The following is a 17,596-nucleotide window of genomic DNA, read 5'->3' as shown; positions in this document are numbered from 1 at the left end:
GTTTAGGCACGTGGGCCGCGTATTAATGGCGGCGCTCGCCGAGGAAAGCCTGGCGGGGGAAAAATGCCCGAGAAAAAATCCGCCGTATAGGCGGGGTCCGATGGTTAACGTAATCGCGCCATTAGGCCGATATTCCGACGGTAACGAGCTGGCTGCGTGCTAAATGGAGATTATCGAAGCCAGTCGTCCCGATTTCGGCGTCGTCGATCTTCGCGTTTACGTAAAGTATGCAAGCATGTATGCACTTGGTGCGGAACTCTACCGAGTTCCTGGTCGTCAACGATATTGCAGTATTACATGTTAACGATTAGCTCGGAAAGCTCGAAGTGGTCGGTTACTCAGTATTACATGTTAACGATTAGCTCGGAAAACTCGAACTGGTCGAAAACCTTACATCGTAGATGCATTTGGTGCGACCCTCTACCGAAATTCCAGACCGGTCGACTCGACTCGTCGTCATTATCGCGGAATTACCTAACGATCAGTTCGAAGAGCTCGAACTGGTCGAAGACCTTGCAGTAGAGGTGGAGGACCCTGACGCAGGCCCACTTCATCCCGGGCCAGGGGGCGAGGGTGAGGTCGAGACCGTCCTCGAGGGGACACTTGCCGATGGTGAGGCCCCTCTTCAGCTCGGCGCCAGAGATCGTGGGGAACCTGTTCCTCCTGTCCAGCATGGGGTTTCTTCTGGGCCTGGGCACATCCGTGGCCAGACCGCGCTTGATCTCCGCCCCGGAGAGGGTGGAGAACCTCTCCCTCCTGTCCAAGGACGAGGTCTTCCTGTGGAAATCCTTTTCGGGGACCGAAGGACACCTGGTGCGCATCTCGCGAGGCGGGCTCGCGGCTCGTTTCTTCGGCTCCGGAATCCGAACGCGGATCCCCTGGGACTCGGACCCACAGGACACCCTCACCTCGGTCTTCGGGCCCTCCTGGGACCCGGGCCCTTTGGGACTCATCCTGGGCCCCGACCCTCGCTCGCTCAGCGTGCCGGATCCTCGCAGGACATCCTCCAAGGACCCTTCCAACGCACTTTTCCGGATGATCGAGTCCCTTTGCTCTCCTTAGGGAAGCCCCTCCTTATGACACTTCCGGCACTCGGCACCTTCCGATCGACTTGCCAAATTATTTCGAAAATGTCCTCGTCCTCGATCCCCCGACCGAAGGGAGTTTTTAGTGGAAACGTCCTTCGAGATTTACCAGCGCCCCTTTATATCTACGTTATCAGGAGAGGCGCCATTAGGACCTTATCAACGCGGTGGCGAAACTCCGGGATTTCGGTATGTCCAGGAATTTGCGGGCATCCGGAGGAACTTCGTGTCCGCTCAATTCCTGGACATCCCGGCATTATTTAGCGCTAGTTGTCAGCCATTTCGCGGGGATGATCGCTGGACTAATTAGAGATATGAGGAAGGCTCGATTTGAATTTACGGAGGCGATAGAAAGAGCGGATCTGCCAGGGGATGTAAACGGAACGTGACTCGCGGTCCCAAATTGCGAGCGGCGTTTGTTTTTCCATCACTCGGCCGGCGGGGCCTTTAAAACCCGCCGAGCATTTATTTTCGTTGGTCAAATCGAACGGTTTATGATGATGCCGGGTTCGCTATATTTATCGATCGAGATATCGCGAACGTCCAGAAGACACTCGAGTCGACTTTAACCGGCGATAATTGCGCACTGCCGACGAGGTGGTCGCTTTTTCCAGAGATCGATGCGCCCGGCAACTGGATGGATATCGATCGATCGATCGATCGAATTATAGGTCCTGGGGATGCTGCGATACCGAGCCGTCAATTATCTACGGAACAATTGATTATGCACCCGAGCTGAAGCTAATGGACGCGACTTGTATCTCAGGTTGCTTATTTCCATTTGACTCTCCGAGAGGTTTTCAGATTTAACGAGCCGAGTGCGAGCGATTTTATAGGACGGCCCGTGTTTGTTTTGGGAAAGCATCACGGTAAGTAATGGCTCGTAAAAATTATTAGATCTTTAGCTCGGAGAGGAACAAGCGGGTCCTCTAAAAAAATCGAAAGAAAAGGAAGGAAAAGTAGGGGAGAAAAAGATAAAAAAACTACGTTTTACGACGGCTAGACTTTCGAGTTCCGCAAAGTCCTCCGTTAGTTTTCGACGAATGCCTTCGCGAGCCATTTGTACATTTGATTTGGAGCTTTCGGGCAATTCTTTATGAGCGAGTCTGGTTGGGAACGGAGCTCGGTCGGCACTTTGTTTAAAGAAACTAAGAGCGTAAAGGGGATGGCGGGATAAATCGACTCGGAGGGCGCGATAGAATCGAGCTTAAGTACCTTCTCCCCCGTCTTTTCCACGATTCGAGAATCGAAGAAACGAGGCTCATCCCTGGAACTGGGGGTTGAGCCAATAAAATCGGAGTGCCATGCACTGTAGCCCGATAAGCCGGGGGCCCTGAAGATAAGCGAGAAAGCGAGCCCCGCTTTTTCTCTTTCCCCGTTCTCTCGACACGACCCCGAGACAATTTCATTATCTCCCGCCCTCCCTTTCGCTTCGGAAAAGAATCCTCACAATTCGTCTCTTCGCGGGTCCATTTTTTAACCTCAGCCACCGCTGACGGGCCATCGCGAAAGATCCCCAGGGCCGACGGGAGCGCGAGTTCGAGCTAATAGCCATTAATTAGATAAATGCTAGCTATATCGAGAGCCGGTAATGGTCACCGTTCGAAATAGACACGGATAAAGCGCAATTTCAAGTAATTCTATTTGCGTCCCCGGCCGCAGGACGCGAAATGGCCGATTGTAAAATTCTAATAGTTTAAAAAAAAAGGAAAAAGAAAAAACATTCTCAACCGCGATCGACATCGAACTCCTCATCTACGCACTTCGGATGAGAGGGGAACGGTCCGCAAAATGTCCCACATAGGCGTCTATTTTAATCGAGTGGCTCGCGAATCGAGGGAATCGCGAGTCGAGAAATCTTTCGATGACGTACGGGGGATCTGTCCGCGCGCGGGCGCTCCGGCGCATCGTCACGTGACCTGTTGCGAGACCGATGATTCGCGAACCATGACGAACTGCGGGAAAAGTAGAAGAGGAGGAATCCCAAGGAAAATGAGTAATCCCGAGGTGCCCCAAAGAATACGCGATAGTAGATACAATAAGTGGTTTACAATCGGGCCGGGACACCTTAAAAATACTCCGTCAGGTTCGATGATAAAAGTGAAGTGCGATCGAGAAACGAAGGAATCCCCGCGTTCGATCTCTAGCTCCTCGACGCGCATGCGCCCCGTCACGTGATCAGACCCGAGCGAGTCGCGACTAGCGGCGAGTCGCAGGATAGGCGGAGACAGATGGAGAAAAGTGGAAAAGAAGCGGAGAAAATGGAGAAAAGCAGGGATCGCGAGGAGAAGGAAGGGGAATCGAGGTTGCGAGAATATCGGCGCGGTGTACCATTAGCCTCGGGGGCCATTAAAAATACTCGGCCGGGTATAAATTTGACTCGCGATCGAGAAATGTCGGAATCTTCGCGATCGGCCCTCTCGGTTTCGCAAGACGCGCGCGCGCGCCTGCGCACTCCCGGCTGCGCCCCCCTCCCATCCGCTCGGCTCGCACGTGCCGAACACGTAAAGGCGCGTCCACGCGCGCGATCGGTTTGTCTCTATCGGTCGACCGATGGCCGCGCAATCCGGGACGCTCGCAACACCTTTCGATGCGACCTCTCGTCACTGCTCGCGGCCAACTTCTCGGCGAAGCTCGAGGCGCACGCCACCGGAAGGAGTGCATCCGCAGGAGGAGCGTACTTCAAACTGGCGCCACGAGGTTCGGCGAGCGGGCGTGGGCGGGCGCGTCCCTAGGGCCGCGGTGGACGCGAAGTGCCGCGCACGCGCGCTCGGCCGCCGCTCGAGGGAGCGCCATCTGCCCACGAGCCCCGCAACCCGCCGCCCTTCCGCGCCACCAGGGGCGGCCGGTGTGAATCGCGCCGCGGGTGAAGCTCAAGACGGAAGGGGTGATTTTTTTTAGAAAGGGAAATAAATCAATTTCGAGCACACGAACGAACGGATGGACGGCCATTTACAATTTTCATTTTAAACGCATGAACCTTCTTGTATTTGATGATTTAATTCCACTCGAATTAGGCGCCATATGTATTAGGATGTCCCATAAGTTTCTTCCTTTTTTTTTTATGCGAAATGAATGGACGGTGCAAAAGGAACTTATGGGACACCCTAATATGATTTGGCCGGGGTGTTATGAAATTTGCGGCCACCATCCGAGAGACGGACGGTGGGAATCGCGCCGCGGGTGAAGCTCAAGACGGAAGGGGTGATTTTTTTTAGAAAGGGAAATAAATCAATTTCGAGCACACGAACGGACGGATGGACGGCTATTTACAATTTTCATTTTAAACGCATGAACCTTTTGCTATTTGATGATTTAATTGTACTCGAATTAGGCGCTACATGTATTAGGGTGTCCCATAAGTTTCTTCCTTTTTTTTTTATACGAAATGAATACGTGTTATGAAATTTAAAGTCGTATGTATGGAGTAACCTGGCAAGATGGCCGCTGCGGTATTCCGTCCTCGTTTTGGGCATCGGCACCCTCGTCTAGATTCTCGCTTTATGCGATACTCGGAGGCACGTCCAGAACCCCCGGGGCACGAATCGAGGGGAGAAAAGCCGAGATCGAAGACGACCGCAATCGAACTGCTTGTACCGTTCGCACTCGCGGGGATCGCGTTACAAACACGCCGACCGCGTTTATCGCGGCTTGTCTCGGCCGTAACAAGGTGTAAAGACCGCAGTCACTCGACACCCGCGGCATTTCGCGTGTACCTCCTCGGGGTAGCGATCGGGCGTTTCGGAGTCGCAATTTCGTCGAAGTTTCCGCCCCCGTTGACTCCCGTCGGGGCTCGGTTAGTCATCCGGAGGTGTACAACGCGAAAGGGTTCGCACGCCCCCGACTTTTCCGACTCGTCCCCGCGACTTGCGTCGGTCGTGCGTCAGGAGCCATCTGCTCGAACCCCCGAGGTATAAATCCTTCGCAATCTTCCGAGACGTCTTAAAAATAAAAATAAAAAAATACAAGAAACGAAATTACCGCCAATACCAATCGATTCAAGGAATTCGTCAGAGAGAATTTATTATCCTCTGAGAGTTTCGCTTCTTTTCCCCAGATCAGTCGACTCCACCTCTATCGGAGGAATCCGCAAAGTCTCGTCTCGCCTCGTCGAAGCTCGGGGAGCCTTTGCCAAAATTCTCCTCGGTCCATCTCGTAGTCGCGATTTATCTCGGCTTTTAGTCTTCGAGGACGCGTTTCCGCGTGCGTTAACTTGGCCCGAGATTCGCCTCCTTCGGCACCGTCAAAATTATCTCCATTTTGCGGCTCGTACTGACGTCAAGATCGCGCGCCGGAAGTCGCGAATTCTCCGACTTGGCCAAAACGACTTCTAACTCCTCTCGGAGTCCGCGCAAGGATTTCATTCGCTTCGAGTGTTCGGGAGATACTTTCCTGTATCCAAACTCGGAGGCCTCGAAGGTCGGAAACCCGAAAGTCGCGCAATAATCCCGAGTTACTTGACAGGGCGTGACAGAACTTTGGCAGCGACTGCCGGCGAGCTTTTAGTCATCGCGAATCTCGCGAAAGCTCCGCGCTTGACAAGCTCGCGTAAACACGACATCACTTATTCGGGCTTTCGGGCTTTCGAACTTTCGCGAAAGATGGCAGACATTCAAGATCCCCGCCGAGCGATTGGACCTACTCGCGATGACTTCCTCGATTTATTCGCATTGTTCTTTCCCTGTACTTACACGTACAGAAAAAAATTAATTCATTGCACGAAACTGTTTGCACTTGAGTAATTTCAGTTTTGTTTGCACTTGAGTAATTCAGTTTCAAAGTTTTGATTCAATGAACCGTACTTTAGTTCACAACCAAACTAGTTTCCTTCAAATTATCGGATTTATGAACTTTTCAATTTTCGAATTTTCACATTTTTAAACTTTCGAATTTTCGCATTTTCGCATTTTCGCATTTTCGAATTTTCGAATTTTCGAATTTCCGCATTTTCGAATTTTCGCATTTTCGAATTTTCGAATTTTCGAATTTTCGCATTTTCGAATTTTCGAATTTTCGAATTTCCGCATTTTCGAATTTTCGCATTTTCGAATTTTCGTACTTTAGAATTTTCGAATCTTATGTCTCGATTCTTCGCGAACCTTTATAACCCCCCCCTTGCGAAATCAATTTCTCGCGATGACTTTTTCGACCCATTCGCATTGTTCTTTCGCCGTGCTCTTATAGAGAGGCTCGTCACTTTTGGCGGTCTTCGAAGGCCGCAACGAAAGCATCGAGCGGGGGGCCAATGGACATCCTTGAAGGATGTCCGATCGCCTCGGAGGCGGAGATCCGGGGGCAAGTTGCCTGACATCAGTTTCGAGGTTCGCGACGCCGTATTAGGTCATGCGAATTCGCCTTTAATCGCGACAAGCCGTACATGGACAGGCGAGCTTCGAGGACGCGAGCGGGATTCTCTTCCTCCTTTTGCCCCGGGCGATCCTGAGCCGTCCTCACCGAGGATCGTCCACCTCTAGGGAAGGTGAACAAACCTCGAGCAATAAACTCATCTTGAAAAATCAAAAGCAGGAAACCATAGAGGATGCAAAGGGTATTCACTTCCTCAAAATTGGACACTCCATCGGATCGCGTTCCTCGCCGGAGCGGCGCGAATGAGCGGGATTTAAATTCCAAGGACGAGGGTCGAATCCTGCGTTAATCCGGACGTGGTCGAGAAACGGAAGTCGACTCTTTACGGCGATTACAGCAACGAGGGACCACTCCTCCTTCGGGTCAAGGAAAGCGCGGCCTTGATTTTACGCGAGCCACCGAATCGCGGCCCCCCTTTTTTCCCGCGGCCATGAATCACCATAAATACAGACCTCGGACTCGTCCGCGGACAATATACGAAACAACGAGAGCCGGCTATCCGACATGCCTCGCGCAATTCGCCCTAATAATACCTACTCGTAAAGTCCAATCGACAGAGGGCCCCTCTAACGAGGGATTCACTATTTTTCATGTCACCGGTCCCACGCTTCTCGGGGACGATTCAATTGTTCAACTCCCCGTAAAGAGCCTTCGAATAATTCCTCGGAAAGCGATAAACCGTGAGATTTTTTTAGCTTCATCGCCAGACGAGAGAACCTTAAAAAATCGATGGTACCCAGGTGGGACCTAACAAATACCTAGGAAGGCAATGACGCGGTCAAGCTCAGAATATGATCTTACTCGTCGTGGTCCGGAGGTGGCCCGGTCGCGAAGTAGTGTCCACACTCTTCGCGGACACCCCCGAGTTGGTGCGGTGCAGGTGCAGCAGGTGCAGCCGTGTCCGGTGCAGGTGAGGCGTCCTCGGCGCAAATGGACGCCGCTCTTCTGGGGCCCCTGCGCCTCATCGCGAAGTTCCTCTCCCTGGAAGGGAACCTTGGGGTCTTCTTCTTGATCTCGGTCACCTCTTTCACCGAGAGGTGGTCGTCCCAGACCATCCTGAGGCTCTTCGACCAACGAGGAGGGTCGTCGCGCCGCTTCACAGGTCAAATTGCTGCAGATCGTAGCTTCCGACGAACTGCAATCCGTTCCGGAATCGCGTGTCCGGTTGCCCGTTAATCGAATTATTGCGAATCCTATTACGAGGTCTGAGCCTCGATAGACTCCTTGGGGCTCGAATATGGGTCAACGGAATGCCTTTCGTCGGACTAGAACTCTTCGACGAGGAAGGAACGTCCCCACCTTGAATCTCGACTATTGCTCGAAATTAATATCCTAATATTTTTAAATATCGCACGTCGTGCGCAGTTCCAAAGAGGAATCGTCCCTAGGTAAGATTCAGGATCTAGTGTTCGTTCAGATGAAACTGCGGCACGAAAATCGAGACGTCCTCCACTCGCTCCCTCCTGTCCTTCCTCCTGTTGACGAAGACCCCGTAGACGTACTTCTCGAAGAACCAGATGGACATCCCAGTGATCCAGGACACTACAAGGAGCGCGAAGAATATCACCTCCCTTATGCTCATCCAAATCATGATACCGCGCGATGGTCTCTCAGAGGTATGGAAAATCAATCTCCATCGATCCCGACTCCTCGTCCCCTGGCTCCTCTTTCCCTTATCTCCTCTTATCCTCGACGGGGGGAATTTCTCCTCTCCGCTTTCTTCGTTTCCTTCGAAGAGAAGGGCCGGACACTCTTGCTATCTCCCTCGCGGAGGAATTATCTCCTCGGGCCTCGGTAAGCGTTTCCGTCCTTTTTCAGCCCACCGTCATTCTCCTTTCGGGACGCCTTCGATAAACGCCGATCACCGTCTCGCCGCGTCCGGGATGATAAAACCCTCGCTCGATCCTTCCGTCGTGGTTTCCCTGGAAAGGAAAAAGAGCAGAAAACGAATGGGAACGATACTCAGTCGACTCCTTCGAGACGTTTATCCCGTATCTCCTCCGGACGAGGAAAAGAGCGACGACGAAAGGGGAGGCGCCGTTCCTGATATACGAATTAGCGAGAATATCTCTTCTCCGTCGACTTTCTACGGCTCCTCGTCGCTTTTTTCATATCTCCGGCCAATAGCGGGCTCAAGGCGTATCGTTATCGGTCCTCTTATTGAATCCTTCCCTGCGTGCCGGCAGCTCCGTTTTTACTTTCCTCCGGGATTTCGTCCACCTCGTCCCCGTCCGTTTAACGCCGTGGCTTGAATTACGAGGCGATCGTTCTGCGTTTGGGTCGGTGACTTCACCGCGTACCCGGCGGCGTGGCTAAAGCGACGTCGGGAACTGCTTAACAATTCTCCAGGCGCTCGGGTCCCGTCCGATCGACGAGTGATTCGGGCCTTCGACTTTCGACTCCGTCTCGCACTTTACGCGTTCCTCCGCGTCCGAGTCGCAGCCATCTTGGCCAGTTCGCGGTCCATCTTCGACGAACGACTTAATACAAGCTTTTCGCGATCTAGCCGCGGTCTCAAAGTCTTCGGTCTTGAACTATGACCCCAGGCCTCACTCCGAGCTCCTCGGCAGACAGGGCGCCGCCATCTTGGACGCGCCGGTTTTCCAATACAGGATATCAACGTGGAGGTCGTCACGTAACTCGCTCTCCTTTTCGATATCGGGCCCCGATTAACGGATCGCGATTTCAAATCCCTCGACTTTGGACATTGACTCTTTCCCCCTCCCAGGAGTTCCACCTTGACGTTCGATGGTACCTCTCTCTAGTTTTCCTTCCCCCCCTTTTTTGAGGAAAAATCGCGTCCCTTCGGGAAATCACGGAGTCGCCGCGTGGACGCCGAAGTGGTCGGCACGTCCTCGACTCACTTTCTCTCTAGCTTTCCATTTTCCGACAGCCTTAGTCCGCGTCCACTCTGTCCGGTCGCCTCTGCGATGAACTACGAAAAACCCTTTCCGTTGTCGCGGTACATCGCTGGACTCGAAACGACCTATTTGGGCTTTTCTCTCTCCGTGGTTTTCTTTTTCTTTCTTTCTTTTTCCTTTTTTTCTTTTCAAAGGAAAATTTCCGGATTATTCACGGAGTCGCCGCGTCGACTCCGCAATAGGCGGCGCGTCCTCGACTCACTTTCTCTCTCTCTCTCGCTCTCCTCTTTCCGACCGCCTTAATTCCCGTCCACTCTCCGGTTAGTTTCTTCTATGAGACGGGAAAAAGTCCTCCTTTATCGCGGCCGATCGCTCGACTCGGAACGAACAACTCGGGGAAGCCTTCGAGCGGCTCGCAAGCGACTAACTGGACTCGCGCGAGCGACGGTACGCCGACCGGCGCGGTCCCGGCGATAATTCATATCGGCCGGCGGATAACCTCTGATAACTCTTGGGATCCCCGAGCGATCCAGACGCGCACAATTGGTCGACCGGGTGGGGACCGTATTAAGGTGAAGTGAAACACGTCGAGGAACTTGATCGACGTCGATGAAGAAGATTTTTCTAAATGCCTGCGTTGCCGACGTTGGTTTTTATATCGACAGCTGTGTCGAATTATATTGGGTATTGTACCAAATGGCATAGTCCATAATAAATATCAAGTATAATAAATATCAAGAAATCGAAGTAAAACTCCAGAAATCCTCTGGATTCGTGCTTTCTGGGGCCCTAATTGACTGCAGAGGACCCCCTGCGCCATCTGTGATTTCCAGGTGAATTAAATTTTCACTCCGAGACCTCGTATTCCCATCGTTTTAGCATAGAAGCGCATACAACACTTTTTTTGCCTTTATCCCGTTCAATTGCGAATTTATCGATTACTAGAGTGTTCTAAATTATCGTAAAATTGTCCTGACCCTTTTGATTCTCATATCAGTGCTTTCGATAATTGTATATTGATCGAAATATGAAAGTTCGACGCCATTTTGGTTCTGGTCTGGGCTGAGTTAAAGAATTTAAAAAAAAAAAATCCAAATTTTGAATGTGTCAGGACAATTCTTAGATGATCAGGAGTGATGTGTCAAAGTTTTGGACAGTTTGGTCTAATGCCCTTAAAAAAAAGTGTTGTATTCGAATCGACTGATTTGAAGCGGGTTCCACTTCACCTTAAGGCTTAAGCAGTTGCAGCTGCGAGAGAATTGTCTCCTAGATTTTCGAGATAACCCAGACAAACAGCTGGGAACGCTTCTACAATTCGGCCGCCGTTTCGGAAAATCGCTAAAGACGGCAACGCGCGATAAATCGTAGCGATTCGCGATCGGTTTAGTCTAATCGAGGTCTGTAATCGTCGGTTTAATCTGTACCGATCGGTTTTCACCGACTTATCGACGACTTATCGTTGAAAACTTACGTACCATTAGCGTGTAACTTTCTGGGTACATTTATCTGCACTTTAAGATCGTACCTTTTTTTCTGTTCCGAGATCCTGAGAATATTCAATTGTTACTGTATTGTATGGAATATGCGGAAGTGAACGAGAAAAAGAAAAGAAGACATTGTTGACAGCTTATTTTGTTAAGTGTTAACAGATGATCAACTGTTCCAGGGGCCTTTACTTCCTCTTATACGTGGAAAGCTCCTTTCGATCAGCCGAAAAGAAAATCGATCTTATCGACCCTCCACCCTGGGGAGGTCTCTTGAGTCACTCTGCTAGAGTCGTTTCCAAAAGGCCACACCGACGAGCACTTGTCCACGACCTTGACGAGCGATGAATAACCGTCAAGCGATCTAGGAGCACTTGTGTACATTCAAACGACCGGCAATTCGTCGCTTGTTCAACTGTTTCCTTCCCTGAGTCATCGCAACGAACGCTCATCGGCAGTTTTCGAGTGTACATAAATTCTCCATATTCCGGCGTTTGCATGTATCCGGGGAGATATGCATATTAATGTACTCGCGATATGCATATCAGTGGCCGATACGCATCCAAAGTGACGAATAAACCTACGAGTTGATCCTCGAAAACAAGTCATGAACTTCTGACTCTCCAGGTTTCGATAATCTCGGAATTATAAGAGTTACCGGGCAATTAGGGGGAAACGGATAGCATTAACTGGCCGAGTTATCGCGAAACGCCGATAAGGAAACTCATCGTTTGTTTCCAACTCGCGAGAGCTCGATTAAGACCTTATCAACTCCGCGATAAGTCGCTGCAAAACCGCATTCTTTTTTTATGCCTTCGACTCGCCGTAGGTATCTTTGAGCGGGATAATTTCCGAAAATGAACTCAATGTATTTTCGAGGTTCATGGTCTGCATTTTTTTTTTAATTCGCGCGCCGGTGTTTCTTTTACCGACTTTGATGAGCTTAACGGCGAATAATAAGGAAATAACTCCGCGACGAGTCGCCACGAAACCGCATTTTTGTTCTTCCCTCTCTACAACTTGGAGCGTGATAATTTCCTTAACGAGACAGAGAAAAAAACGAGAACGAGGTATTTTCGAGGTTCTTAATCGGCAGTTGTTCTTTTTTTTCATTTCTTCCTTTTTTAATACGCGCGCCGGTGTTTCTTTTCCCGACTTTAGCGGCCTTAAGGGGTTACACCACTTTGACGCACCCAAACATTTCTTTAAGAATTAAATGTGTTTATCCAAATTAAAGTACAGTAAGGTATTATACTACTATTAAACTCACTCACGCGTAAACGCGTTTTTCTTAAAACTGCATTTTAAAAATCGATGGGCACTCTAGCTCCGCCAATTGTCAATCAATCGTCTTGATTCTTTTTTTTTATTTTATTCGTGATATGTTTATCTAGCAAAATACGTATGGTTTTTTTCAATGTATTCATATACGCAGTTTTTATGCAACATTAATTAACGAAATTTAGGGCAAAATACGTATCTTTCCTCTCAAATCGATGCCATTTTGTGAAAAATGCATATTTTTGAAAACGGCTACGTATTTCGCTAGCTTTTGGGCTACAGAAACTAATTCTTTTTCGTTTATTGTTCTAACTTAAACCTAGACTGATTTATCGTGCCCACCGCACGATCATCGATTTTCGCAGCGCTCCGGTAAATCGCCTTCCAAGCCGCCATTTTTGTAAATAAAAAAAATACAAAAAAGGCATTTTTTGTTTAATAGTAGTATAATACCTTACTGTACTTTAATTTGGATAAAAACGTTTTAATTCTTAAAAAAAAATTCTTGAAAAACCGTAATTTTTGGGTGGGTCGAAGTGGTGTAACCCCTTAACGGCGAATCGGCGTTTATCGACCTGGATAATTCCATCCGGGTCAACGACTCGAATATTTGTCGACTCAAAATGTCCGTCTCTGACGAAAGAATCTCGAATTATTCAGACTGTGATGAAACTCGAGCCGGTGTAAATGCTTCGATAAGGTTATAACATTCAACATCCGGAGGTGACGCCAACATTGTCTCAATAAATTCATTATCTCGGTGATATCAGCGAGCGCCAGTAATTTCCTAGCGATTAAGGGTGCTCTCGGGGATGGAGAAGTCCGCCTCCAGGAAATTCTACTTTCGAGACGCCATTTTCTCCGGAGAATCCTTATCGTCGTAAGACGACTAACGAGATTCTTTAGGCTTACGTGCAGAATGCACTTCTCGGGCGCGCCTAATACTGCAGCCATATCCCGCGACTAGATGCATCTCGGGTAATAGTTTTCCCTTAGATTTAGCAGCGTCTCTCGAGCAATCTAAAAGCGCCCGTGATATTTTCCAATTTCCCCCCGCGATTTCTCGGGAGTTTCGCCACATGCCATGAGGCAATCGGAAAAGCAGCGTCCCACAGGCTGCATTCTGCAAAATCCACGCGTGCACTCCAGCAGCGTGTAGGACGACGCGACATTTACGATGCATTCTTCCTTGGGTCGTTCTCGGACCCCTGAGCGACGAGAAAGGTACCGTCGGCGAAAATAAGAAATGAAAAAAAAAATTCCCAATTAGGAATTTTTCAAAGGAAACCGATACACCATTGGCCGGCCGAGTGAGAACGGTGCGATTAATCTAATGAGAGCTCTCTTATCGGAGATTCCGAGGCATCCCTTTGTGCCTTCCACGATTCGGTGCCATATCACTTAGGGCGAGTGTTAATTGACCTATGTTGATTTTCAGGGTGTCAACTGGAGAGAAAGTTCGGCAGGACTCGGACTGTTTGCAGGATCACCGCACCCTGAACGTCCGGATCGATATCCCGACAAGTCGGATAATCATTCCGCAAGGTTATCACGTCGCTAAACGACGCCGTCCATTAGGTCGGAATAATACCGCCGGAGAATGCCGAGTGGAAGTTTTCAAAGCCGCTATACCTGACAATTTTCCTTTCCTTGGTTAAGGGGCATCCGATAACTCAATCGTTCATAAAACATTTCAACGAACTGGGTGTCTCAAATCCTTTCATACTTTAAAACGTAAATATGGAGACTCTAAGGTAGGTCCTGAAACTCGTGAAATTTCATTTTTTATATACTATTTTGAAAATACCTATAAACAAATTTGAAAAGAATTGAAATTTCATGAGTTTCAGGACCCTCCTTATAGTCTCCCGATTCACGTTGTAACGTTTCAAACTATTCGGTAAATCGAGTTGGGAGAAAAATTTTATAAACAAAGCCTCTTCGACGCCACTTTCACATCACCTTAAGGGGATGTGACTCAATCGTTCATAAAACATTTCAACGAACTGGGTGTCTCAAATCGTTTCATACTTTAAAACGTGAATATGGAGACCCTAACGTAGGTCCTGACACTCGCGAAATTTCATTTTTTATAAACTATGTCTAAAATACCTGTAAAGAAATTTGAAAAGAATAGGAATTTCATGAGTTTCAGGACCTTCCTTATAGTCTACCTATTCACGTAGTAAAGTTTCAAACTATTCGGTAAACCGAGTTGGGAGAAAAGTTTTATAAACAAAACCTCTTCGACGCCACTTTCACGTCACCTTAAGTAGAGGCCGAATTTTGGGAAAATAAAAAGTCCCCTTCGAGTGCATTTCCTTCCTTTCCACCCGAGACTACGTGGAGTGTAGTCGTGACTAAGAAGTCAAACTATAAAGGTGATCTCACTGCACACTTTGCGTGGGTGTGAGGTGCCGGTACGTAGGTACGAGTCCTGTACGTACGTGCATCCACGCATGTCGGGCACGTGCACACCGGTTCACCCCGAACAAGAAGCGCGCTCGAGATGACGCTAATCGCATGACGACTTTCATCCAATTCCTTCGGTTCTCCGGATCCGTTCTAGAAGATTGGCCGACTTCCAGTTCAAACAGAGTATGTGGAAGTAGATATATATATACCTCCGATGCATCAAGCTGGTCAATTGGCTGGCGCAAAGGTATACCGAATAAACTCCACGGGTCGTTCCCCTAATTATTTACTCGCGATTTTCTCGTCTCTCGTATTCTACGTCCAAAGTGCATCATTTGGACGTCGCGACGGTTCGGTGACATAGTGAAAATCCGCGATTAAGGGGATGTGAAAGTGGCATCCGAAAGCTCAATCGTTCGTAAAACGTTTCTACGAACTGGGTGTCTCAAATCGTTTCATACCTTAAAACGTGAATATGGAGACCCTAAGGTAGGTCCTAAAACTCCCGAAATTTCATTTCTTATATACTATTTTTAATATGCCTATAAAGAAATTTCAAAGGAATTGAAATTTCATGAGTTTCAGGACCTTCCTTATAGTCTTCCCATTCACGTTGTAGAGTTTCAAACTATTTGGTAAACCGAGTTGGGAGAAAAGTATTATAAACAAAACCTCTTCGACGCCACTTTCACGTCGTCTTAAGGTCGAGGCTACCAGGATTTTGGTGTCACTCTCGATTTATACCCTAAGAAAAGAAGTTAACTGACAAAGAAATATGCATTGCGACAAAAAAGTCCTGCGATCGCATACGTCCAAGAAGATCGATTGAGTAAATAAAATTCGTTTAAACCAAGAATACAATTATTCATCTCAACGAGACAATTGTTCCTTGCAATTATACATGATTCGGGCAACAACGTACATGTTAACGATACGAAGAAAATTATTGTTAATTTAAACTAATTTTCTTTACTCGTCCTGACGTTTCTTTGGACGTACTTGACCGCAGGATTTTTTTGCAGCAATGCATATTTCTTTGAGTCAACATTGTTTGAGTTAATATTGTTAATTTAAACTAATTTTCTCTACTCGTCCTGACGTTTCTTTGGACGTACTTGACCGCAGGATTTTTTTGCAGCAATGCATATTTCTTTGAGTCAATTAACTTTTCTTTTCTCAGCGTAGGTCTTCAAAAAAATACGAGACCGAGATCGAAACCGATTTTGTTCGTCGCTGTTGCTTAGCAACGAGCAAATGCAAGATTTAGACGAAGAGAAGAGCGAGCTTTGCTCGTCCCTACTTCCGGAAACGAGGAGTGCATCCCGGAGCGGACGGATCGCATTGTCGCGGCGCGGGGACAGGAATAGAGTTTTATCGCACCACCGGCAGTGCACCGAGCGATAAATCAGAGTTTACTGCCCGGCGGACTTTTTAAAGTCCCCCGATAGGTGGTCGTCGATTTAAAATAGACTCCCCACGTGGGCGGTAGCCTTTAAGGACCGCGTATCCCCAGGCTCGAGGGCATCTCCGTTCGGCATCCCGGCCAGCGTTTCCGGGTGGACGCGCCTAATTTCGAGCGCGGACTTTCTGCGGGTTTTCGACGCAAACGTGAGACATCCGCTGGAAATAGAAAATAAATTGTCCGGCCGAAGAGGAGGAGGTTGCCGGGAGAGGAAAGGACCGAGCGAGCCGACCTTGGGGAATAATTTGCTCCGAAATCTCCGCGACACGGAGGCACGTTTCGACGAATAATTCGTTTCTCACGAACGTCCGACTCTACTCAAACGTTCACCCCGCAACTCGTGATCGGCCGCAGCTGCGGTCGAGTCGACTCGACTCGCAACAATTGACAACTAGCGCTATTAGCCGGACCTATTGCCACTCGAGTGACGTCGGATCGCCGCGTCGTCTCGACGAGTCCGTCTCGACAATCGTTCGAAGACCCACTCGTCGCGACTAATTAAATTCCAGATCGAGAGCCGACGGTCGGTCGCGAACCGAGCTCCGGTAGACTGGAAGTGTCATTTCCCGCGAGCGATAGAAATGTCAACAGGAGAGCGGGACTAATTGTCAAGTGACAGAAATTACCTTCTCCCTTCATTTCGCGTCTACGTACTCATCGCACCTCGGGTCCTCTGTCAAACCGTCTAGAAACCCATTTACTTCGTTAAGCGTCCACGTAGCGTCGCCACTTGCGACGCGAGAAAAAAAAAAGAAATGAAAATTCGCGCGTTTAAAATTACCGCGCACATCTATAGCACCCCGATTATTATTCTCACTGTTAACCGCGTCGACCGGTCCGGAGAACGTCGAATCCAACGGCTGTCAAGGACGACAACAAGGCGTCAGCTGTTCGCACCACGTGGTGTCGCGCACCGGCATGGCAGCGCGGCAAGTGGACACTGTTTGCCTGCGCGTCCCGCGCGCATCTCGCGCGCGCGTCCCTCGTCCGATTGGCTGCTTTCCCCTGTGCCGCGCGGGCCTGCGCTCCCGGTGCACGCGTACACGTGCACTCGCGTGCGCCGCGGTATTGGCCGCACTAGGGCAACCCGAGACGCGGGAGCTCGCTGCTCGCTCTCCGTCTCTCTCCCTCTCCCACCCGAGGCGGTAGCTCGCTCCTTCTCTTTCGCTCCCTTCGGGCGGGAGAAGACATGAGTCACTCGGCCATGCGGGCTCCCGCTAAAGGCCCGGCGAGCGCGCGCGCCCTCACACACTGGACCGAGTGCACGAGCACTCGGGCGCTACCCGGCGAGCGAATCAGAACGTGTATATATACACATATTATACATATACGCGGGTATAAACGTGTATGTGCACACAGGTTCATGTAAGAGGGACGAGAGCGGGTTGCTCACTTAATGACCTACAATCGCCTAATTGTTAAGCGAGTCTGAAAGAAATCTCGCCGACATTCCGGGCACTTTCGGGTCTTCCGGCCTGAGTCTCGGCCGACAACGTGCTCGGGAAGAGGGAAGAGCGTCTTATGCGAGCCACGTGTCGGCCGTACGAGCACGCGAGATGACCGGGATGAAAGACGGGTTATGTATGCAAGGGGTTTACGTCCAAGCTAAGTACACGGAGCGACGACACCCGCCGATGGAGA

General features: G+C 49.4%; 1 protein-coding gene across 4 annotated transcripts in view; it reads right to left on the bottom strand.

Moving 5' to 3' along the window:
* The window catches only part of LOC105695534 (four and a half LIM domains protein 2), a 77,207-nt gene that overhangs the window by 28,557 nt on the left and 31,054 nt on the right, over window positions 1–17,596 (bottom strand). The window contains exons 1-2 of one of the 4 annotated variants that reach the window (XM_012417141.2): window positions 16,582–16,727; window positions 475–1,210 (exon numbers count right to left, since the gene is read on the bottom strand). The exons of 1 other annotated variant lie outside the window; for it this stretch is intronic. In XM_012417141.2, the coding sequence (XP_012272564.1) occupies window positions 475–953 (479 nt within the window). In that variant the 5' untranslated portion in view covers window positions 954–1,210; window positions 16,582–16,727. Of the gene's footprint in view, window positions 1–474; window positions 1,211–7,253; window positions 9,875–16,581; window positions 16,728–17,596 lie in introns of those variants that run through there. 2 more of the 4 variants (XM_012417142.2, XM_012417140.1) reach the window with 2 other exon arrangements.

This window comes from Orussus abietinus, unplaced genomic scaffold (assembly GCF_000612105.2).
Source record: "Orussus abietinus isolate OABI.00-Male unplaced genomic scaffold, Oabi_2.0 scaffold250, whole genome shotgun sequence".
NCBI classification, from domain to species: Eukaryota; Metazoa; Arthropoda; class Insecta; order Hymenoptera; family Orussidae; genus Orussus; species Orussus abietinus.
This window is presented reverse-complemented; position numbering and strand designations above follow the sequence as displayed.